The 25,082-nt window shown below is 44.1% G+C and overlaps 1 protein-coding gene across 1 annotated transcript in view; it reads right to left on the bottom strand.

Annotated features, from left to right (window-relative positions):
• Nucleotides 1-16,708: 16,708 nt before the first annotated feature.
• Nucleotides 16,709-25,082, bottom strand: part of LOC124805169 (neuropeptides capa receptor-like) — a gene marked incomplete at its 3' end in the record, with an annotated part of 1,111,251 nt that continues 1,102,877 nt past the window's right edge. The window contains exon 7 of the mRNA XM_047265654.1: nucleotides 16,709-16,817. Coding sequence (XP_047121610.1) covers nucleotides 16,709-16,817 — 109 coding nt within the window. The remainder of the gene's footprint in view (nucleotides 16,818-25,082) is intronic.

The following is a 25,082-nucleotide window of genomic DNA, read 5'->3' as shown; positions in this document are numbered from 1 at the left end:
CACCGCAACACGACCTGGCAAGGACGTGACTAACGTTTGAAGCAGTGCAGGGCTGCCCGAAAATCCCTAAGAGTACGAGAGGTGAAGATCTCTTCAGAATGGCACGTTGCAAGGCATAGCAGATATGCTCAATAATGTTTATGTGTGGGGACTCTGGCGGTCAGTCGAAGTGTTCAAACTCAGACGAGTGTTCCTGAAGCCACTCTGTAGTAATTATGGACGTCTGGGATGTGACATTGTCCTGCTGGAATGGCCCAAGTCCGTCGGAATGAATAACGGACATGAATCGCTGCAGGTGATGAAACAGCATGCTTACGTACGTGTCAGCTGTTAGAGTCGTATCTAGACGTATCAAGGGTCCCACAACACTCCACGTGCACACGCCTCACAGCATTACAGAGCCTCCACCAGTTTGAACAATTTCCTAGTAACATGCAGGGTCCATTAATTCATGAGGTTGTCTCCATACCCGTAAATGTCCATCCCCTCGATACAATTTCGAACGAAACTCGTAAAACCAGGCAACATGTTTCCAGTCATCAACAGTCCAATGTCTGTGTTGACGGGCCCAGACGAGGCGTAAAGCTTTGTGTGCTGCAGTCATCAAGGGTACACGAGTGGGCCTTCAACTCCGAAAGGCCATATCGATGATATTTCGTTGAATGGTTCACACGCTGACACCGGTTGATGGCCCATCATTTAAATTTTCTGCAGTTTGCGAAAGGCTTGCTCTTCTGTTATGTTGAATATTATTCTCAGTCCTCGTTTATCAAGAATGGCAGAATCTTTTACCGGCAGCATCGATGTCAGAGATTTGACGTTTTTCTGTTTCCCCGATATTCAAGGTACACTCGTGAAATGGTCCTATACATAAATCTCCACTTCATCGGGCTACCTCGGAGATGCTGTGTCCCAGTGTTCGTGAGCTGATTATAACACCACATTCAAAGGCACTTAAATCTTGATAAGCTGCCATTGCAGCAGCAGTAACCGATTTAACAACTGCGCCAGACACTTCTTGTCTTATGCAGGCGTTGCCGACCGCAGCATCGTATTCTGCCTCTTTACATATCTCTGTATTTGAATACGCTTGCCTATACTCGTGCCTTTGGCGCTTCAGTGTATTAGAACAGGTCACTGAGCGACGTCACTTATTAAGAAGTTCTTTCTGCTGAATACAAAGTTATCGTAAGATGCCCGATCTCAAGATTTTGTGTTAATGAAATTTGAGTTTGGAAAATTAAATAAAGAATCATAAATTAAAAATGCATCAGCCCAACAACTTTCAGTCGCAAACACGCAATGCTGCACACCACAACAACGTTCCTGGTCGTTACATTATCGCAATCCAATCCACTGTAATATGCACAGCTAGTTGAGCTGTTGACTACACTCAAAACTATGCTAAAGTTTTTTAAGATAAACCAAAGGTAACAGCACCATGAGAAGTAACAGAAATGAGAACAGCGAGAGACCTGACATCAGGAATGACGTCATGAAGTTAAGCAATTCTGATACTTAGGCAGTGACGGACGGAGGAAGGAGCACATAAAAAGCGAAATAGCACTGGAAAAAAATCATTCCTGGCGAAGAGATTCCTATTAGTATTAAACATAGGCCTTAATTTGAGGAAGACATTTCTGAGACCGTACATCTGGAGCACAGCACTGTATGGTAGTGAAACATGGACTGTAAGAAAACAGAAACAGAATAGAACCAAAGCACTTGAGATGTGGCGCTACATAAGAATGTTGAGAAGTGGTGAATTTACAAGGTAAGGAATGAGGAGGATTTCTGCGGAATAGGGGAGGAGAGGAATATGTGAAATACACTGACCAGGAGAAAGGCGGGGGGTGTGGGGGGGGGGGAGGTGATGGGACATCTCTTAAGATATTAGGGAGTAACTGCTATGGTACTGTAGTGAGCTGTAGAGGCTAAAACTATACAGGAAGACAGATATCGAAATACATCCAGCAAACAATTGAGGACGTAGGTTTCAAGCGCTACTCTGAGATGAAGAAGTTGCCACAGGAGAGGAATACGGCAGACTGCACCAAACAAATCAGAAGACTGATGACTCAAAAGAAAATAAATTAGTAAAAAGTGTCATAGTCCTCGCTCTGTTCCGTGGTCGAAATGATCTGCTGCCGACCATGAAATTAGACAAATGCTTAACGGGAAATGTACAATAACTCTTCCTGTAATGTAACACCTACTACGTTTATGTTGAAGGAAACAGAATGAAAACTTGTGGATGGATAAACTGCCGACGATTCCAAATTATAATAACACCTGGGAACCTAGAACCCGAGAAGTGATGATCACTTGATAGCGAAGGTGAGCTAGAGGACGAAACATTAGGACCATAACATTAAGAAGACACAAAAGTTTCATGTTAGGATGAAGGTGTTACTAAAATCCTACTCTCTAACGTCCTTACTGCACAAAAAGAACAAGATGTTCCTAATCCTGACGCTTATTTGCTCGCTTATACGGACAGCTACTGAATCACGAACTGCATTTCCACAGCCTTAAGAGACGTAAGCAGACTGAACGATAGCGAAGATGACCACTATGGAATGATTTGTATAGCTATAAAAAGTAATTTAGATAAGTAGATACGTGTCAGTGATCTCGAATATACAGTATGTATGTGTTAATGAAATTCCTTTCAGATTTTTTTTTATTTACTTCTATATGCTATCTGGAGCGGATCTAAAAATAGATGAGCAGTGGGTAAAAGACTGTACTCTGAAGATTATAAATTAACTCATTTCAATTTTCATAATTGTTTGCCCGTGAATAATCAATCCTTGTTAGGAGGGTCAAAGTTATATTATTACAGACTTAAATATATATAAGCTAGATACTAGTTAAAATAAGATCTATCAGCAGTAATTGTATTCAACATGTAGATCTACACACTGATCCGGTTAACAAAAAATAACGCTTTGCCTTAGTTTTGTATGGTTACTAACGTGATCTCCATTGAGGGGCCATACTTTTTTATGTTCATTTTAGATACTGGAAGAGGAACTGGTCCTTGGCATGTACTTTTTTTTAACGCTCGTGACTTTGATACTAGTTGGGCGAGTCTTGGGGATGCGTACAGAGTAATACTGCATTATACCATAAGTAATTCCTTGAAAGTATTCTGCTTGTGACCCTCGAGCAAGGTGCATGTAGAATTTAAGATTAATAAGCCATTTTCGATTTTCGATTTGGCATTAGAAACTGTATTGTGTTGGCTAACTGTACTTTGTCAAATTCTGGAGCAGTCATACAGTGAGACACTGAAATCAGAAAATGCCTGACGTGGTGGAAAAGCATTTCAGTGCACTTGCAGTCATGCGACTGATAAACTGTTATTCTTAAACAGTGATCTAGTGCAAGTGGGTGATCCATTTACTCAAGATAACTTTTAAATAAAAGTAATTGATATTCTTAAACTGGGTGACAATATGCTATGCCAGAAATCTGTATACTTGTGTCATGTGAACACACCACTTACTCGCGCACTATTAGCATTTAAGTTGTCATTACGTGTGGTTACATTTCATGGCGTAAATCGAATAATGTGATTTAGAATTGTTGTAACCGCTGCTTCTTGCAGGCGTTCTCAATCAAAAAATTAAACTAAAAATGCAGAACATGGTGTTGTGCTATAATTAATCGGACGCCCTGGGAGAGCGCCATAGAGGCAGCACAAATCCGTGTCTTCAGTGATAGTATCCATGCGGTGTAAGCTGAAAATAATCTGATTGCAAGTATTCAAATGTAGACGAACTGCTACTCCGATAATCAATTGACTGGAAAATCCAGTCAAGTGGACATACAATTGTCTTAGTTTGTTTCTTACAGGGTTTCACCCACTGGTCACTGTCTTCTTGTTCTAATTTATAAGTGTTCAGCGTACTCCGCCAATGGCGCTGTAGAGCGACCTACGGAGTCAACTTCCTGCCCGAGGGTGTTGCTGACGTCACACCTCACTCCAAGGCTGACCGCTGTCGGCTCCCTGCTGTGTTCTGCACTCCCTTGCCTGAATCACCACGATGACAACTTAGCAGCTGACACCACGCTAACCTCGCGAGTCGTCTACAGTGATCGTCAAGTAAGAAAATCCCCAATTATTGATATACTGGACTTAATGTGCTTCCAGACCACTCTTAACAATTACTTAGTATCGTATTCTAGTATGTTGCATAAATTCAACATCAAATAATTTAACATGCAATGATAAACTGTTCTGGGCTTTAGCAATTAAATTACGAGCAAGGAACGGTAGGTGAAACATTTTTCTAGTCCTCTCGAGGTCGTACAGTCCAGAATCGATATGCCAAATAGGTAAAATACCTGTGAGCATAGAGGCAATCGTTCAAACGAAGCGCCAGATTGAAGACACCTGTTTGGTAAAACTCTGTGTTCTGACCGAGAAGTAGTTCGTAACTGCCTAGTACACATCCTTGTCCGACATGAGTCGTCGATTCCATAAGGCCTTTTTAAGGGAAGGCGTCATAATAGCATGGGGAGATATTATCAGAGTGTGGCGGGTGCTTGAGTGCCTCCCACTTCATTTGGCGAAACTTCTGCGTTACGACATTAGCGATAGGGGGACGTGCGGTGTCATGAACCAGCAGCAGCAGCTGTCACTGTTTCCCAGGACGTTTCACCTTAATCGTGCACCGTAACTTCTCTAGTGTTGCACAGTAGTGGAACCACTAGGTTCCTTGAAATCAATAAGCAATTGGCCCTGGTAATCCAAGGTCAGGATGAGCATAACCTGTCCAGCAGATGACTGGCTCTTAAACGCCTTGGGAGAGGGTCATAAAACAGATAGCGGGAAAAGCAGATACCAGACTCAGATTCATTGGAAGAATCTTAAAGAAATGTATCTCGTTCACGAAAGAAGGCACTTGTTCGCCAGATCCTTGAGTATTGTTCATCTATCTGGGACCCCATCAGATAGGACTGATAGAGAAGAGCCTACGAAGAGCGGCGCGTTTCGTCAGAGGGTCGTTTAGCTGGCTAGAGAGAGAGTCACGGAGATGCTAAACAAACTTCTCTGGCAGACGTTACAAGAGGTGTGTTGTGTATTACGGAGGGATTTACTATCGTAATTTCTGGACAGCACTTTTCAGGAATCGGGCGACATTTTACTTCTCCCCCCCCCCCATACGTCTCGCTTATTGACCACGAGGAGAAAACTCGAGAAAGTAGAGCCAATACCGAGGCTTACCGAGAACCCATACTTCCCAAACACAATTCGCGATTGGATCAGGGATGAAGGGATCGGATAGTGGTACCAAAAATACTCCATTACTCGGCTTGCGGAGTATCATGTAGATGTAGACGGCCCCACTGCATCGTAGACGCTTTCGACTCCGATTACCAGTGGGCACACCAGCAATAATGGCCTACAGAAATGCGCCCAAAGAACATGTTGCCTTTAACATTGATACACATCATATTTTCCAGGAAGTTAGTCGTCTGGTTTGTTTTTTCTTCGGCTGTCTACGCCGATAGTATCCACAGGGTGCAGACCTCACACCAGTTTAACTCCTGACAGGAAATGTGTTGCATGCTACCGAACTTGATGCCGAGATCCATTGCTAGCCGACGAATGGTAATGTGCCGGTCCACCCTAATCCCTTCATCTACCGTCCGCTTGTTGTTGTCAGTATTGGATCAGGGTGACCTCCCAGATCGGCCGTCATAGTTTGTAGAAATGCGACAAGCACAGAATTTGGCACACCATACCACAAAGGCGCTTTCGACAGCCATGCTGCACCATCCACGTTCTCGTTTCCGACGGTTATCGGCAGCCAAGAAAATGATAACATCACGATGGTCTTAAATGCACTCATTCGGTTATAACACCACGTTTCCTCATTTATCGCACCCATGTGGGAAAGACACGAATGGCACTCTAATCCCTTATCTACATGTTGGTACTTATAAACCCGCATCGCATTGCCCTCAAACGGAAACTTCTCGATCATTCTTTATAGTACACTACCGGCCATTAAAATTGCTACACCACGAAGATGACATGCTACAGTCCCGAAATTTAGCCGACAGGAAGAAGATGCTGTTATATGCAAATGATTAGCTTTTAAGAGCATTCACACAAGGTTGGTGCCGGTGGCGACACCTACAACGTGCTGACATACACAAACACAGTTGACCGGCGTTGCCTGGTGAAACAATGTTGTGATGCCTCGTGTAAGGAGAAATGGGTACCATCACGTTTCAGACTTTGACAAAGGTCGGATTGTTGCCTATCGCGAATGCGGTTTATCGTGTCGAGACATTGCTGCTCGCGGTGGTCGAGATCAAATAACTGTTAGCAGAATATGGAATCGGAGGGTTCAGGAGGGTAATACGTAACGCCGTGCTGGATCTCAATGGCCTGGTATCACTACCAGTAGTGATGATTGGCATTTTATCCGCATGGCTGTAACGGATAGTGCTGCCACGTCTCGATCCCTCAGTCAACGGATGGGGACGTTTGCAAGACAACAACCTTCTGCACGAACAGTTCGACGACGTTTGCAGCAGCATCGACTATCAGCTCGGAGACCATGGCTGCGGTTACCCTCGACGCTGCATCACAGACAGGAGCGCCTGCAATGGTGTACTCAACGACAAACCTGGGTGCACGAATGGCAAAACGTCATCTTTTTCGGGTGAATCCAGGTTGTGTTACAGCATCATGATGGTCGCATCTGTGTTTGGCGATATCGTGGTGAACGCACACTGGATGCGTGTATTCGTCATCGCCATACTGGCGTATCACCATTGGTTACACGTCTCCGTCACCTTTTGTTCGCATTGACGGCACTTTAAACAATGGATTTTACATTTCGCATGTGTTACGACCCGTGGCTCTACCCTTCATTCTATGCCTGCGAAACCCTACATTTCAGCAGGATAATGCGCGACCGCATGTTGCAGGTCCTGTACGGGCCTTTCTGGATACAGAAAATGTTCGACTGCTGCCCTGGCCAGCAAATTCTCCAGATCTCTCACAAATTGAAAACGTCTGGTCAATGGTGGCCGAGCAACTGACTCGTCACGGTACGCCAGTCACTACTCTTGATGAACTATGGTATCGTGTTGAAGCTGCATGGGCAGCTGTACCTGTACACGCCATCCCAGCTTCCTTTGGCTCAACGCCCAGGCGTATCAAGACCGTTATTACGGCTAGAGGTGGTTGTTCTGGGTACTGATTTCTCAGGATCTATACACCCAACTGCATGAAAATTATTCAATGTCAATTCTAGTATAATACACTCCTGGAAATTGAAATAAGAACACCGTGAATTCATTGTCCCAAGAGGGAAACTTTTTGGACACATTCCTGGGGTCAGATACATCACATGATCACACTGACAGAACCACAGACACATAGACACAGGCAACAGAGCATGCACAATGTCGGCACTAGTACAGTGTATATCCACCTTTCGCAGCAATGCAGGATGCTATTCTCCCATGGAGACGATCGTAGAGATGCTGGATGTAGTCCTGTGGAACGGCTTGCCATGCCATTTCCACCTGGCGCCTCAGTTGGACCAGCGTTCGTGCTGGACGTGCAGACCGTGTGAGACGACGCTTCATCCAGTCCCAAACATGCTCAATGAGGGACAGATCCGGAGATCTTGCTGGCCAGGGTAGTTGACGTACACCTTCTAGAGCACGTTGGGTGGCACGGGATACATGCGGACGTGCATTGTCCTGTTGGAACAGCAAGTTCCCTTGCCGGTCTAGGAATGGTAGAACGATGGGTTCGATGACGGTTTGGATGTACCGTGCACTATTCAGTGTCCCCTCGACGATCACCAGTGGTGTACGGCCAGTGTAGGAGATCGCTCCCCACACCATGATGCCGGGTGTTGGCCCTGTGTGCCTCGGTCGTATGCAGTCCTGATTGTGGCGCTCACCTGCACGGCGCCAAACACGCATACGACCATCATTGGCACCAAGGCAGAAGCAACTCTCATCGCTGAAGACGACACGTCTCCATTCGTCCCCCCAGTCACGTCTGTCGCGACACCACTGGAGGTGGGCTCCACGATGTTGGGGCGTGAGCGGAAGACGACCTAACGGTGTGCGGGACCGTAGCCCAGCTTCATGGAGACGGTTGCGAATGGTCCTCGCCGATGCCCCAGGAGCAACAGTGTCCCTAATTTGCTAGGAAGTGGCGGTGCGGTCCCCTACGGCACTGCGTAGGATCCTACGGCTTGGCGTGCATCCGTGCGTCGCTGCGGTCCGGTCCCAGGTCGACGGGCACGTGCACCTTCCGCCGACCACTGGCGACAACATCGATGTACTGTGGAGACCTCACGCCCCACGTGTTGAGCAATTCGGCGGTACGTCCACCCGGCCTCCCGCATGCCCACTATACGCCCTCGTTCAAAGTCCGTCAACTGCACATACGGTTCACGTCAACGCTGTCGCGGCATGCTACGAGTGTTAAAGACTGCGATGGATCTCCGTATGCCACGACAAACTGGCTGACACTGACGGCGGCGGTGCAGAAATGCTGCGCAGCTAGCGCCATTCGACGGCCAACACTGCGGTTCCTGGTGTGTCCGCTGTGCCGTGCGTGTGATCATTGCTTGTACAGCCCTCTCGCAGTGTCCGGAGCAAGTATGGTGGGTCTGACACACCGGTGTCAATGTGATCTTTTTTCCATTTCCAGGAGTGTACATTGGTCCAATGAATGCTCGTTTGTCATCTGCATTTCTTCTTAGTGTAGCAATTTTAATAGCTAGTAGCGTATGTCATTTTTCAGTTCGGTAAGTTTCCGTCAACCAGAGTTGTTCGTGATGGCACGGTAGCGATCTTATCCGGTCCATGGAATATTTCATGTGGCTGTCATCATTAGTCGATATTGATTATCGTGGTTAAATAGATGGACTGCTTGTGAGTTTGTAAAAATGGATATAGCGTTGAGATGCAAAAAAATTATTCTGGCTTGGGAATGCCATCTTGTCAATTGGACAGTTTACAGATGCTTCACAGAAGAGACATGTCTCAGTTGACATACACGGGAAGGTTCAAATATAATTAACTTGATACTTCTAATCTGTAATTGGGAATATCTTGTACTCTTGCTGTCGAATCTTGGGATGGTATATTAGCACTTTCTGAAAGGGTACGTGACGAGCATTCGGTGACGGATCTTTCTTACAACCTTCGGAAACTTGTGCAGATAATAAATTACAAATTGGCATGGCTTGCACACAGCGCACCAGTTTACCAGCTATCGGCTTCGACGGTAAGTAATTATTATAACATCTTTACTTGCTGTGGGACTGTAACAATGAAGACAAAAGAACAAAATTATTATGGACAGTAACCGAAATGACTTGATGTGAACTCTAACAATGACGACAATTTTAAAAATATTATTAAACTGTAAACTTAGACCGTCTTGTCTCCCAGTGGGTTAACTGCTTTCAAAGTTTTGGTGATAGCTTTTGTAATAATAAATTGTTTCCTTCCTTTTTCCCCATCTGGAACGTTTTAATTTGACTTCCCTTTTGATCACTTCCTTATATGACGACCACAAATTAAGACTACACCCTCAGCAGTAATGCGAAAATTCAGTTAAACAAATACAACAATAACTTACGGAGACGCATACAGGAATCCTCCAGACACCGGCTAATTTTGAAAAATTTGGCACCAGTATTCTCTCAACAGCTGATTACGACTATGGTATCATTACTGTTCTATTACGGTTGATTTTTTTATGTCGCATCCTACAACACTTTGCGTTCTTTCAGAAGGTCGAGTGAGGACACCATTTTATGAGAAGCTGCACCACGTACTGTTGTAAATTGTTGATTTGACTTTTTCATAACTACAACATCATAAAAATAATTTATTTAGAAAACTGGAAGAATATAATATTAAAAATATAATAATAACATAAACACTGTAATTTCGGAATGCTGCATCCAGAAGGTTTAATTATACTTCATGTACTTTGTTTCCTAATCCATGTCCTGAACATGCCAAGTACAGTTATGCAGTGTGTCACATATCATGTGTAGTATCACAGAGATTTACGTGATGTATAAACGAGTAATGGGATGGCATATCTGGTGTATTACAGCCAAGACTGCCCATCAATGAATGAAATATACGTCGAACTACATTAATTATTTACGTGATACATAGAGATGCTTCTGCTAATGAGCGACATTTCGTGATGTAATGCTATCCTCATTACATCTGTACTAAGTCTGCCGTCTCTGTATAATACGGATATAATAATTTCATTCACTGAAAAGCTATTTCTCCTCATCCATTATCAGCACTTGATGGCCCACACTATCGCATTGCTAATTAATTTAATTGATTTTTTATCTGGACAACTAACTCAGACGTATATACATAATCTTTTCGTTCTTAATTCATAAAATTCGATCTCATTTGTCAAAATGTAATATAAGTCAGTGATGTATAGCAATTGTTTTTAGTTCAGACAATTTTATAGCAATAAATTCGTACTGTCATTTAGTTATGTTGCAGTGAGAATGGCATTTGTGTGTAATACATCAAGTTCGCAGCATCTTTAGTAAAATTGTTCACTGATTCGGTCGTCCTTCCTTGTTGGAACAGTTTCATAGTTATAAAATAAATTCACTAAATTGTGAATGTTCTGCAGTGTCAGTTTACTGAATTCGCCAGTTATTCGTTTACAAGACTACAATCAAATTTTAATTGACTATCCTCCACGACGATAACAGTTAATATATGATGACGTTGTATTAAGCTAAATTAATACTATGGGACTCCCACAATTTAGTATTTTTATTTACAACATGTTTTAATCTTTCAAAAGACTGAATGAAGGTTTTTTAACAACATATAAGGAGCTATGAGGAATTGAGAAGCAATGTCTGTGTGGTTTCCAGTCAATTACCAACGGAGATTAATGTTGTTGTGAAATTATGAGGAACAGAGCGAACTGTCAAGTAACTGTTTGCATTGAAATTGCCATTGTGTTTTCAATTAGGCTCAATTTGTACCTGTAAGCGATGAAAATAGAGAACCGACGTTCTAACTCCTTTTCAGGAAATGTTATGAATACTAAATAAACATATGCTGTAAGGGCTACAATTCTGTCATGAAAGCAGGTGCGAGTTAGCTTCATTTGCGTATTTTGGACATCTTGAGTGAATTGACTTCTTGTGGCTTTTATTTAACAACTGGTCATGACTACATGACATACACCAGCATGCAAAGTGGTGTACCATTAGATATTCGAAGAGTGTTCAGCATAATCATACTGGAACTTGTGCGTTTTTCTGCTACCACTGGTTTCTTCAGGTTGTCTCATATGTGTTCTTTTTAGTATGAGGCTCCAAGGAATATACTTCTTAGGTTTTCAGTGTCGATGAAATTCTCCTTCGAATAACCTGTTGTCCAGACTCTTCAGCTCTAAGCCATATTCAAGTGTTGGATCGGAACACTGAGCTACTCTTACCTTAGCGATACAACTACAGCTTTGATATCATCAGAGCTTCAGTCACTTAAATACTGAAAGGAGATAATTAATTTCAAATAATCTAAAAAGTGAAATTATCAGTGTGATCAAGTCTTAATTGATAGTAAAAATAAATCAGTTTGTAGAAAGCATGCATCGAAACGTTTTCCTCAATGTAGAGATTAATTAAATTATTATTACCTTTATATAAATGAAATAAATTCATAGTCTTCCATAACAAGTTTTTTATTTATTAGAAACAAAAACAGAATACAATCAACTCCAAGTATTACAATTTTTCATAAATAAAAATGTAAAGATGTCTTTTTCCTTTTAACAAAATAACCTTCCGGCTTTAGCGATCGCAATATATTATTTGTTCCCGACTCTGTTTTATGTAGTTGGATGCTCTCTGTATATCGAAAATTTTTATTTATATTTGTCAGAAATAAGTGTAATATTTCCACATATAGATTATTTTTTAGTATCCAGAACGATGATAAACTCAGTATTACTCAACTAATGTTGTAACAAAGCTTGATGGCTAACTGGACAAGAAATATATACTTGGACGTATGTACCACCCTTACTCAGAGAAGTGAAAATGGGAAGTTAACGGAGCAAGATGCCTTGGTGAAGCCTTGTACCACTTTTTCGTTGGCAAATACTTCTGTTCCATTTACGCTGCGCAGTTTACACAGGCAGATATACTTCTCATCTATTATGGTCAAGGTTTCTGAGTTGGTAAGAAAGGTCAGTATCGTGAAGGAAGTGGGGTGTGTAGATAATACAGACTGTTCACTACATAGGGTTGATGAAGAAGAGTATCACAGCAATTCAGCGTGTTCTTTATCAATATTGGCACTTTATAGTTTCTATCAAGGACACCAATTTAAGAAATTGGAGCCCAGATGAACTTTTGTAAGAAAGTAATTCATACAGTAAAGATCTGAAGAATAAGAACTTAGGTTTTGCACCTGAATTTTACACCTATGAAACAGTCTCTTGGTACACACAGAAACAGTAAGCTTCAGCCTTAAAGCAGTGGAAGCAGCGTTGGATGTAAAGGGCAAATGAGAAATCTCTGCTACAAGAGTAACAAAACTTCGGACATTGCTTTCTGTGGGTTACCTACGAAAGTATCTATAAAGAACGGTAGAGAAGAGTTCAAAAGCTAAATATTTAAGATAAAAATAAATGTAGTAGTTTTTCACACAGTATTGCTATGAAATACTGCGCAACTCTGTTGAGCTTCGAAATTCATCCTTGTAATTCGACAACGGGGTACATATGAGCTTGGATACTGTCACTTGTGCATTAACAGCAGTATCAGTCATACAAGGAAATTGCACTCAGTGAACTGAATATGTTGAAATAAATTAACAGCTACCAGACAGCTACAGAGGCTTTCATGAAATTTAGGCTTATTGTTGCATTTCATATCGGATGAAAGCTGGATTTTTGTAATGGATAACATCATTTACATAATACATCACACTGCATGGCAATGGAATTAGCTTCAATTGTCCATTTTCTGAACATTCTTACAGCTAAAGACTAGTCAGAGTTACTCGGTCGAGGTGGAAAGGCTTTATTACGTAATCGCACAGTTTCGGAAAAAGTTAAATAATTTACAACAGTTAAGCGATTTTCTGATAAGACGTTCTGTGTATTATCCTGAAATGTCCCAGCACGGTTCTTCAAATATGGCCACCGTGCAAAGGTTTTTACTCTTGAAAACTTGGGAATTGAGAATGTCACACATACAGTTTAGAAGTATTCAGAATAATGTTTTCATCAGTAATATTCAATCGTCTATGAAACTCTATCTAGTGGAGAAGGACTCTTCAGGCAGAAACAGGATGAAAGGAGAAGTGAATGTTTCCAGTACTAAACTCAAGCCGTCTGGTAGTGATTGTTTCACCTGGAAAACCATGTAGAGCTTCAGAGTTTCCTCCCTACAACAACTAAATTTAAAAATATGCCTCTGAGATTTCTATCTTGTGTTAAAATACATGGCTACCTCTGAGCCAATTTTCTATTTTCGAAAGTGATCAATCAGATTCACAAAATAGACTTACTGGACTCATTATGTTCGACGTAAAGTATTATATGCACACTGGAACATAGTAAAGACTGAATTCTAAAGGACCGTTAAACTAATGTCAGAATTATGGTGCAAAGAAGAAGGCGAGTAAAAGTAAGAAAATATGGACAAAAACTGTATGACGGATAGGATATCGTCGTTAAAGACGTAGAGCGCGTTTGGCACCATGAAACACTATTGAAAACAGCATAGCCTTGTGTAGTTCTCGTGTTATTAAGCCATTAGTGGTCAACGGTATATTAATGCTACACTGTTGCAAGTGGCAGGACAGCAGTTTTAATCATTTTTGGACAACAATCGACTTTGATAATGTTGTTGTGCTTCTTTAAGGATTATTCAATGGCTGTTGATTCACCCCTAAGGTTACTAGTTGTGAGAAGCAGTCCACTGCAGGAAAGGATTGGCAACTGAATTTCAACATTTTTTGTACACTCATAATCACATGACACCATGGATTTAGAGGAAGTACAACCATTAAATTAGTTTACCATTTGGGTTCAAAAACTGTAAATAGTTCCTCAATAAATCAATAGTAGCAAGTGATTTATTTAATTTTATGCAACGTAATTTGTATCAAGAGTGTACATACTACATTTTAAGTGCTACATAAAATTAGCGCTAAGAGCTAATGAGAGAGCAGTAATAAATTTTACTTCAATTATCATAATCAGTTTAATAGTTTTCATTTGTTAATTTTTCTTGGAGAACAAGTTTATAAGGGCTTTGTGACTGTGAGAGGAACTTTATCCCCCATAAGTGCCCTCTTCCAGAAAAGGAGGACACTGAGACAGATGGAAGGCGTACTTTTCATTCTGCGCCACAAAGACAAAATGGTGTGTTGCTGTTCAAATGACATGACAGCTTCACTGTTGTGGCAGCGCCAGATACATCTGGTGTGAGCCCAGTGTAATAATGTTAAAAGATGTTCTTAGCGGTGAAGGAAACACACTGAAATACCTCATCCTCCATGCTGACAGAACGGATCGGAGGGAAGAGAAAAGTGAATTATTACAGGATAAATATCCGTAGCAGGAAATGGTACTGCTCTCTTTTCAGTCACTGTAAACAGAAATACGGGGAAACAGCCTTTCATATAAATTTTCGTTAAGGAAGTTTGTAGGTGTACTTGAGGAGATAGGCAACGTCACCGAAAGAACTTGACAAATTCCACGCTCTAATACTGCGGCGGATGAACTCGTGCTTCATGGAATCAATTTGATTCAGTAAATACAAGAACACGAAAGAAGGTGGTACGTAGGAATGGACTATAAGACATCAGTACGTATCCAGTCACGAAATTTAATGTGTAATTGTGTTTCAAAAGTTTTGATTTCCAGTTTGTACTCATGTTTACTTATTCGGTACATGAATGTGTAAGAATTTCATGTAAATGTGTTTTCTCTGAATAATGCTTAGGACGCTGTTTTTCACTAAAACTTGAAAATTAAAATTGTTTCTCACTTGAAATGATCCTTTTCAATGTAACAAACAAGGTGAAAGTAATACATATAAAAAAAGTAACAAAAAATTATACATGAACTAATGGGTTACGTACTGCACATCTACGATACTGAAGATGAGTGACGAATGTTTTTAACATAAAATATGAAGGACACTACGGTTGTAGAAGAGATGTATTCTTCTTAGTTACAAAATGTCTTCAGATAGATACGGCATATGGAAAAAGCGTTGGGGAGATTCAAGCTGCTAGTGGCTTGTGTCAAAATATTCAACCTGTATGAAGAAGCACCTTCACTGTTGGGCCGGATCTTATACAGTCATCGCATAAACCACAAAGAATTGACACGTGTTTCCAATTGTCCTTTCCCTGATGAAGTAGCGATGTGCATATATTGGTTTCCTTACGTAGAGACTACGTTCTCCTCTGTATCTGAGGTAGGTGACGCTATTTAGTACAGCGGCACTCTGTTCGAGCAAGACAGTTCCAATCATGGTGGAGAAGGAAAGATTCACCGCCTATAATCAGCTCGAAGTGGAGATGTGGTGTCGTCAATATCCTGAAGTCAGTGTGTAGTGCAAGTGTAGTATGTTTAACACTAAAGCTTTCCATAGTGATTCATTGCGTGAGACTATGTCACACTGTTGAAGGATGCAATATGTACGTTGTCTTATGTAATAGTTCTTTTATACGTGACTTGCGGACCTACTATTGTTCTCATGTTTATGAAATATCGTTTTATAATATGATACCATGTAAGATGCATTTGGTCAAGATTCAGTGAAATGTACAGCAGAAGAGCTGATGATGGCAACGTAGTTTCTGAAACCAGTGATCACAATACTATACAGTGGTGATATTGCCTGTTTGAAGTTGTACTTCTGATTCTGCACTCTTAAAGGCATCTGTCCACGTAATGGGGACGGTAAACGTGGCCGCCCTACTGCTGATCCTCGACCAGAGTGGGCTGTGTGTCAGAACTGTGATTTCCCTTCTGCATTCCCTTCATTTGTAGAGCGCTACACAACAGTATACTGAACAAGCACTTATGACTGCGAATCACTCGTCTCAAGAGTACCACCTCTACTTGGATGACAATACAGAATGCTCTTATCTGCCCCCTAACATTCATTTATGGGTACTTGACTGTCTTCAACTTTGCGCAAAGACTATATTGCATGGACACATTATGTAGGAATGCCTCCAACATTAGAGTAACACCGAAATTACCTCTAGGACATTCAAAGTTGCCGTTTTACAAAGTTCATCTGGGTAAGTCATCCATTTTATGAGTCAGTTCTGGAGATTCTGCATAGTACATAACAACCAAGGAAACAGACACGGCGAGGCAGCGCAGTTCTCATCTGAGCGACGTGGAGATGAAAGCCACTTCGGCCTTGTAGTGACCACCTGTGGAAGTCGACGGCGACGGCGACACGCGACGCCTTCAGATGCAGGTCTCGGCATCGGTGACCAGGGCGCGTCTGTCGACTGAGCAGTCGGGCCCATTAGCGGTGACCCCAGCGTCGCGACGCCAGCTGAGATGGCGTCCCGCAGCGGCGCCGTTGCCATTGGCCGGCGCCGGCAGCAGGGAGCCACCGCCCCCGCTGCCCCCGCCGCCCACGCCTCTCCCGCCGCCTGTACCGCCACCTGCCAGCGCCTTCAAGCTGCCCCTGTCGCCGGCGGCTGCCGTCCCGCGACACACCGAGTAGCGCGTGGTGCTCGCGCGGCTCACTGAACCGTCGTACCTGTCGGGAACAGGACCGATCAGACTGTTGTCACCGGAGACCCCTGTCTGCTCTCACACTGGACTATCGCTAATGAGCAGAAATCAAGGAATTAGTACAAGTACTTGGCTGGGGCCCACAGCCATGGAAAGTATTTAGAAGGGTCGGTTGTGATACTAAAACTATTTATTCATAAAACCAATTTACGCAGTTTTGAGCGTGTGGCCATTATCATGTGGAGTACTGATTGGCCATAAACACAAAACGCAAATACAGAAGAGCACTTTCCATCCAGTGGCAGTCTAACAATAAAATACATATTATTAGCTACTTAATGTGTGCATTATTATCTACATCTATACATCTACATCAATACTCCGCAAGCCACCTGACGGTGTGTGGCGGAGGGTACCTTGAGTACCGCTATCGGTTCTCCCTTCTATTTCAGTCTCGTATTGCTCGTGGAAAGAAGGATTGTCGGTATGCCTCTGTGTAGGCTCTAGTCTCTCTGATTTTATCCTCATGGTCTCTTAGCGAGATACACGTAGGAGGGAGCAATATACTGGTTGACTCTCCGGTGAAGGTATGTTCTCGAAACTTCAACAAAAGCCCATACCGAGCTACTGAGCGTCTCCCCTGCAGAGTCTTCCACTGGAGTTTATCTATCATTTCCGTAACGCTTTCGCGATTACTAAATGATCCTGTAACGAAGCGCGCTGCTCTCCGTTGGATCTTCTCTATCTCTTCTATCAACCCTATCTGGTACGTATCCGACACTGGTGAGCAGTATTCATGCAGTGGGCCAACGAACGTACTGTAACCTACGTCCTTTGTTTTCGGATTGCATTTCCTTAGGATTCTTCCAATGAATCTCAGTCTGGCATCTGCTTTACCAACGCTCAACTTTATATGATCATTCTATTTTAAATCACTCCTAATGCGTACTCCCAGATAATTTATGGAATTAACTGCTTCCAATTGCTGACCTGCTATTTTGTAGCTAAATGATAAGGGATCTGTCACCAGATTAGCCCTGTCTTGGATCTAACCAGCAATTCTTTGTCACTATTCGTACGTGAACAATGTACAGCGAAGAAAATAATTATGAACGTTACCCACCACGACACTGGATGACTGGCGTTTGCCTTGCAAGCGAGTGACGCCGTGGGAGAGATTATAAGCGGAGCAGAGACGAACAGGAAATCATCCTAGAAACGATGCAGGCACCATTCGGGGTGACCTAAGGTTTGTACCTACATGTTCCCTTGTAGACCCAACGATATCGTGAGATACGAATGGCATGGACAGAACGACATAGAGATTTGTCTGTGGATGAGTACAAACGTGTCGCCTGGTCAGGTGAATCACGTTTCTTGTACCACTTGGTTGATGGTTTCGGCCAGATATGCTGTCATCCAGATGATCAGTTCTTTGATTCATGCATTGCGCCACAGATGCAGGATGTTGCGGTCGGTATTATACTATTGGATCATTCACCTGGGCTTCCATGGAATCTATGTTAGTAATCGAAGACACCATGATAGATGTGAAGTATGTGAACATTATTGCGAGCCATCTGGGATCACTTAATGATTGATGTCTTTCGCAATCAGGATCAGCATGATTACCGTCCGTGTCGCAAGTCTAGAATCGTGCTACAGGTCCGCCCGGTTAGCCGAGCGGTCTAACGCACGGCTTTCCGGAGTGGGAAGGAGCGCTTGGTCCTCGGCACGAATCTCCCGGCGGACATGTGTTGGGGTCCGGTGAGCCGGCCGGTCTTCGGATGGTTTCTAGGCGGTATTCCATTTGCCTCGGCGAATGCGGGCTGGCTCCCCTTACTCCGCCTCAGCTACAATTTGTCGGCGATTGCTGCGCAAACAAGTTCGTACGCGTACACCACCATTACTCTGCTACGCAAACATAGGGGTCTGGTGTGAGGCGTACCCTGGGGCGGTCCACAGGGGGCCGAACCGCACAATAACCCTGGGTTCGGTGTGGGGAAGCTGAGGAATGAAGAGGACTGCGGTAGTCGTCGTGGGGTTGTGGACCACTGCGGCTGCGGCGGGGACCTAGCCTTTCCGTCGTTTCTAGGTATCCGATTAACATACATACAATCGTGCTACAGTCGTTTGAGTGACATGATAGTCAATCCACACTGATGTGTTGGACACCGAATTCCCATTCAAAATCCAATGGAATACATCTGCAACGCGATCTGGTGCCGACCCTGAGCTCACAAACCAACGATCCGTGGAACTCTGTGGCCTGTAGGGAGATATACGGTGTCCCATACCTATGTATGGGCACTAAAGACTTGTCGTTTTCATAGCATACAGAATCGCTGCTGTACTGCATTACACAGCTGGATCGGAACACCATTAAATAGGTGGTCATAATGTTTCGGCTCATCACTTTATAGTAGTAATGTAATAATTTGATACTGAATTCGTGGAATTTTAAGAACATTAATGTTATTAATTATATCTAACTCCTACATTATGGTCGTGTCGACTGTGGGTAACGATATTTATCAGAAAGGTGTGTCAACGGTACAGAGACAGTCATCATCGAGAAGAAGTTGATAGGTCAGAGGAAGAGCGGAAGGGGAAGATTGGCAGATGAAATGGAAGGAAGAAAGCAAAATAGAAAGCGATGACAAAATTATAGATGATTAGAATGTGACAGAGGTCTTGCTTCTGTGTTGACAGAACTATTTATTCACATTGTGTATAGCCACATATGACTACTTCAAGAAAATCAGGTGCTTTTCAAGGTTTGGTCATATGCTGAAGCTCAGTGCAAGTACTTTATAATGTAACTGCCATTTGGTTGGCGTAGTGTAAGTGCATTTCTATAACCTTTGTGGGCTCTTTGTTTACAGGTTCGTAGCACTACCGTTAATTAAGTCCACCCGACCGATTCTATCGTAGAGTACTTAAACGTTTTTACAGTCAAAGACTACTATGATCTCGTTTAGAAAATCATTTTTTGGACTGGATGATATAAGGCTTCTAAATAATTTTGAGGAATCTTTACGCATCACTTTAGGTACACTTCACTTCACTAAATCTGTCATTTTAAGTACAACAACAGGTCGTCTTCTGGAATAAAGAAAGAACTCATTACAGCACGTGCGACCGTTCATAAGCATCTGTACCATGTTGTACAACAACTCAATCAAAATTAAAGCATGCAGTAAAGCAATCAATTTTTACATAAGTTATTATTTTAACAGGGCGAAGCACATGTTGAGCCCCACTACATTTAACTCGGTAACCTTCATCTAGATACAAATCATTATGTTAGGAAACATTTCCTCTTACTTAAAGTCGTTTTTTACATCTAATGATTTGCGGTTATTTGTCAGAACTGATAGTACGGGTATTAATAAAGTGGCACACAGTTGAGTCATGATTTTTGAAAACGAGGAATGAATCGTTTTAATTTGTGTAATGCGGTTCTTGTTTTCAGAAGATTCATCCGACTTCACAGACCTATAACTTGTATGTGAATATAGATAGGAAGTAGCACTACGCTTCAACTTGCTCAGAGAAACTAAAAGTTGAAATTGGCGCCAGTGCTCTTTGGTGTTCGTGTAGTTGTCGGTAGGAGCTTGTGCGGTACAGCTAACTCGCTCGCTCACCAGCTCCTCATCAGCCAGTTTGTGTTGAGGCGAGTGGCCATAACACACCAACAAAAGACGTTATGCTTCAACAGGTGCAGTTCTGTTCCGTACGGCGTCAATTTAGTGTACTGTGAAGCACTATGTACTGTGCTAGCATTGAAACCAGTTGCCTTGAACTCATAGTACACTGTCATACCAAAATAGGCCCGAATGTAACTTTTTCTAAATGTGTCACTGCCTAGTAGCACAACCCGATGATACTAGGACTATTAAGACAAAGATTTGCTAAAGTATAACACGGTCGATAACTGAAAGAGCAACGTAATGATACGAATGGAAATGACGTTATTGTTCAAGGAAAATAATTAAAATGAAGCCACGATTACTTACAATATTCCCCTGGACATTACAGAAGGCGCGACATGGTTCTTAATGGGGTGTACAGCTACCATGGACGGCAATGAATGGTCGGCAGCGTGCTCCTATGTTGGCCACAAGGTTGGTAACGAGCTCTTGTGCTGGGCGGTTTGTTCTTCCACCAACGCAGCTGATAAATACTGAATAATCGTTGGTGTATGTGGGCGTGAAGCAATATGTCTCTACGCACCATCCAGCACGTGCTTGATGGCACTTAGGAGGAGGTTACAGCAGGACACTCCACTTGCCCACCATAAGCTGGTTCCATGAGCTTTTCCACCTGAGCAGTTCGCTGCGGTCTCGCAAGGACCGGGCCGAAAGTACCCCTGAAAAGATACACATCTAGGTGGAGTACAGTGATAGAATCCCCCGGTCGGAGGTTCGAGTCCTCCCTCGGGCATAGCGTAACTTAGTTTAAGTTAGATTAAGTAGACTTAGGGACCGATGACCTCAGCAGTTTGGTCTAATAAGACCTTACCACAACTTTCCATTTTCCAATGATAGAATAATGTATACTGGTGAGTTAACCGTTCTCAAATCCTTGAAGGTCAAAACGTCCGCGCCACATAATTCCTCCCAATAACATGCCATCTCGACCACAGAACACTAATGTTCGGCCATGACGTCTTGACGTGTCGTGTATTCTGCCGGACATCAGCGTCGTTAATGCACTATATTTCGACAACATCACAAGATATCTTCATCAGATGTTACCTGAGACTGCTCATCGAGTGGAACAGGTCCAGTATTTACACAAAGTCTTCCACATTCATAGATTGCTCCAAGCGTTCCGTCTGCAGTCCCTTCCTGCTAGCAGGGTCCTTAGGCGTTTCTCCTTTGGTACTGCCGCCATCCCTGCTGTTACGTCTCACCAGACCACCAGAGCGCCGATTGCGACACCTGACGAGCTCCTCAGGGTGAGGACAAGGAGGTGACACAACCATAACGGAAGCGTCCTGCTTCTGCCGTAAAGGAATTCCCGCCCCCCCTCCCCCACCTCCAGGCTCGTGAGCAAAGGCCGAACTAGAAGAAGAGATCACAGAGAAGATGTGACGCATCTCCGCGTCAACGAGGTTAGAATAGCTTCTTTGTCCTCTACCGGGACCACGCGGCCACAGCTGTTGGGTTCCATTAAGTGCAGCCGGTTAGTGTGAAGAATGCAAACTAATATGGCGACATGCTGGAAGCAGTCGGAGAGGACGGGATCACGCCACCACAGGTGAAGAAATGGCCTCGCTCACCGACGATGTCAATCCAATGGTTAGAAGGTTACTGGATTTTCCATGAGAAGAACTACTCCGTCACAAAAGATGGGGAAGGCTCCGACCTATAAAGGGTTCAGATGGAAATCATCAGACATTACCATAGGGTTTTGAACATTGTAGAGAGGGAGAAATGGCATCGATTCACCCACGGGTCCGAGCTGCAGAAGCAGCTGAAGGTGGTCTTTAGCCATCTTCCAATTAAGATTGAGCCAGTATTCCTGAAGTAGCAATAATGTCATTTCTATTCGTACCATTTCCCAAAACCGTTACGCTGTGGTCGCACCAAGTCACCCAGGCTGCCCTTGTTCCTAGTCATCCTGGCCGACAACGACGAAACTCGGGTAATTTTCGAGGTGGAAATTGTTGATGACATCCCAGTGAAGGTGAACCCTTTGAGCAAAAGGTAGGATAGCCCACTGCTGCTCCTGCCAAGGCGTTAACCATTTTGTGCGCCAGTAACACATGCCTGGTCTCTAGGCCAAATGGGCCACCGTCCCACGAGACCAAGGAGTGCCAGAAGAAGAAGGAGGACACACCGACTTTCTCCAACTGCAGCTGCCAGGACGCAGGTTCGCCGATGCTGTGAGAGGAAGGCGCCACCCACGACAGAGGGCATCACGCCTGCCCATCAACAGCGCCAAAGGCTGCAGAACGCCGGCGCAGAGGTCAGATGGTGCTACGTGCCACATCGCAGCGTGCAGAACACACACAGCCGCCAGCGCACACTACCCCAGTGTCGTAGACCAATGCCGCAGTCACTTGACAAGCGAACTCAGTACGCTTTTTTGGAAATGAGCCATACCCCTGCACTCGTTGACGCAGTTACGGCTGCCCTCCAGGCGATCGACTTCAAGAACGAAGCCCAACATGGATAATGCACATATCCAATGCCTAATCGTCGATACGTTCAATGATAACGGGCTACGCCCCCAGCAGAGCGAAGTTCGCCGGTTCCTAAGGGACGGGGATGTTGACATCCCCTTCGAGCAGGAAACCTTCCTCAAAGACTAGCGTGAAGTTGCGGCAACAAACCACTGCTGCTACCGATATGACACGACCACCTACAAGGGTGGCATCGCCATCTACGTCATGACGTTGCTACAGCGTCATCGAATTCACCACAGCTTGCCACAGAGGCCACTAGGGTAGCCATCAACACTACTAGCGGAAAGATTACTTTTGTGTCTTCATTCTGGCAGCCCGATAGACTGCTATTCGAAGCAGTCTTGGATGTCCTGCAGTCACGCAGGAGAGACTATTCGCTGCAGGGGACTTCAAAGCTAAAAACTTGGAACTGAGCTCCCGCCTCACCATCACCATCGAGAGCCGACTCTCACGTCGTTCACCAAAACGGCGTAGTCAGCCAGGGTCCGTTGGAACCCACACACTTCCCCGCTTATGGCCGGCTGGATGTCATCGACTTTGACCTCCTGAAGGCGGGCAGGCAATCCTTGTACATTGACATACAGACCGTCATGTCATCCAAACACTTTCCAGTCATTTTGACTTGGAAGTGATATGTGCCTCTGCTCCAGATCAGCGTCCGAGATATCGTAACCTGGACCGCGACCTTTTCACGTGGAAATACTCGAGTCAGTCGAGAACGCGCCCCACCGTGAACTAACTGGCGCAGACACAATCTTAGATTTCTTCAGCAGAAGAATATATCGAGAAGGAAAGGCGGCTACACCGAGGTGACTGCAGCGATCCCGAGATTTCTCTAGTGAGCTGTTTCCCCACATCCTGGCGGCGTTCACCGGGAAAAACCCATTGTTCCGTGAATGGCAGTTCATCCGCCATCGAAATATGAAATGCCGCATCAACCACATGTGACGGAGGACCGAGGTAGCAGTCGAAGAACACAGGCATAAGGAATCTGCGGACCTGGTGAAAAGGCTCAAACTCAGCGACGGCAGCACCTGAAAGACGGTGAAGAGGCTCGTGTACAGTCGACAGTGCGTACCACCGCTACAGGCCGGTAACGACAACGTCAGTGAGCCTGATGCAAGAGCCAGCATGCTGGCGATGTATTCGTAGCGAACTTCACGCCAGTGAAAACCTCTTGGACGAGGACCACATCCGTCGAATAGAAGAGCAGCTACCGGTCTTTCTACAGACAGAAACGGAGAAGACGTCGTCGAGCCGGTCACAGAGGGAAAAGTCGCGGTGCGATTTCCTTCGCTGATCACCGGGAAAGCAGGAAGCAGCAATGATATCAACAAACTATCAGCTGAAGCCCTTTCCGCCGATAGACCATTGGCACTTAACCGGCTTCTTCGACGAGATACTCCATTCGGGCTGTTATCCCTCAGCGTTGAGGCACGGTGGAATTGTGGCCATCTCGAAGACCAGAAATGATCCAAGCCAGATAACGTAGTACCGTTAAATCAACCTGCTCCCATCGCTCTTTAAAGTTTTCGAAATGCTGCACGAAAGAAATCTAATGGAACACGTCACCCAGAAGTGTGTCTTTCCTGACGAGCAGTTCGAAGTTCTAAGCGGCTACTCGACCTCTCACCAGCTCCTGCGAGTGGTGCAGCCGACTATGATAACACTGGAAACAAGAGCAGTGTTCTTAGACATGTCCTGGGCCTTAGATTCCGTTTGGCACGGAGTCTTCGTGTACAAGCTCTTTGTACTCGGGCTGCCAACATCGCGTGGTCTCCTCCTCATATCGAACCCTTCAAGTCATGACAAATGCTGGTCCGTCAGGGATCGGCAGGTATGCGCAAGGGTAATGCAGGGGTCGGTACTGATTTCCCTGTTGTACTCCCTGTACACTACTACCATTTTGCGGGTACGCACACGATGAAATGGCGCTTTACGCCAGTTATACAGCGCAGTTTACCCGCAGCACGAACGTACTCACGATGAAACGTCGCCTCCACGCCTGATGCGACACTCTGAGTACATACTCGTCGATGTGGCGGCTGAAATTCAACGCAGAGCAGAGCCAGGCTATAATCTTCACCCGAATAA

The sequence above is a fragment of the Schistocerca piceifrons genome, chromosome 7, assembly GCF_021461385.2.
Source record: "Schistocerca piceifrons isolate TAMUIC-IGC-003096 chromosome 7, iqSchPice1.1, whole genome shotgun sequence".
NCBI lineage: Eukaryota > Metazoa > Arthropoda > Insecta > Orthoptera > Acrididae > Schistocerca > Schistocerca piceifrons.
Note: the sequence above shows the minus strand (reverse complement) of the source record. Positions and strands in the feature narration are given on the sequence as shown.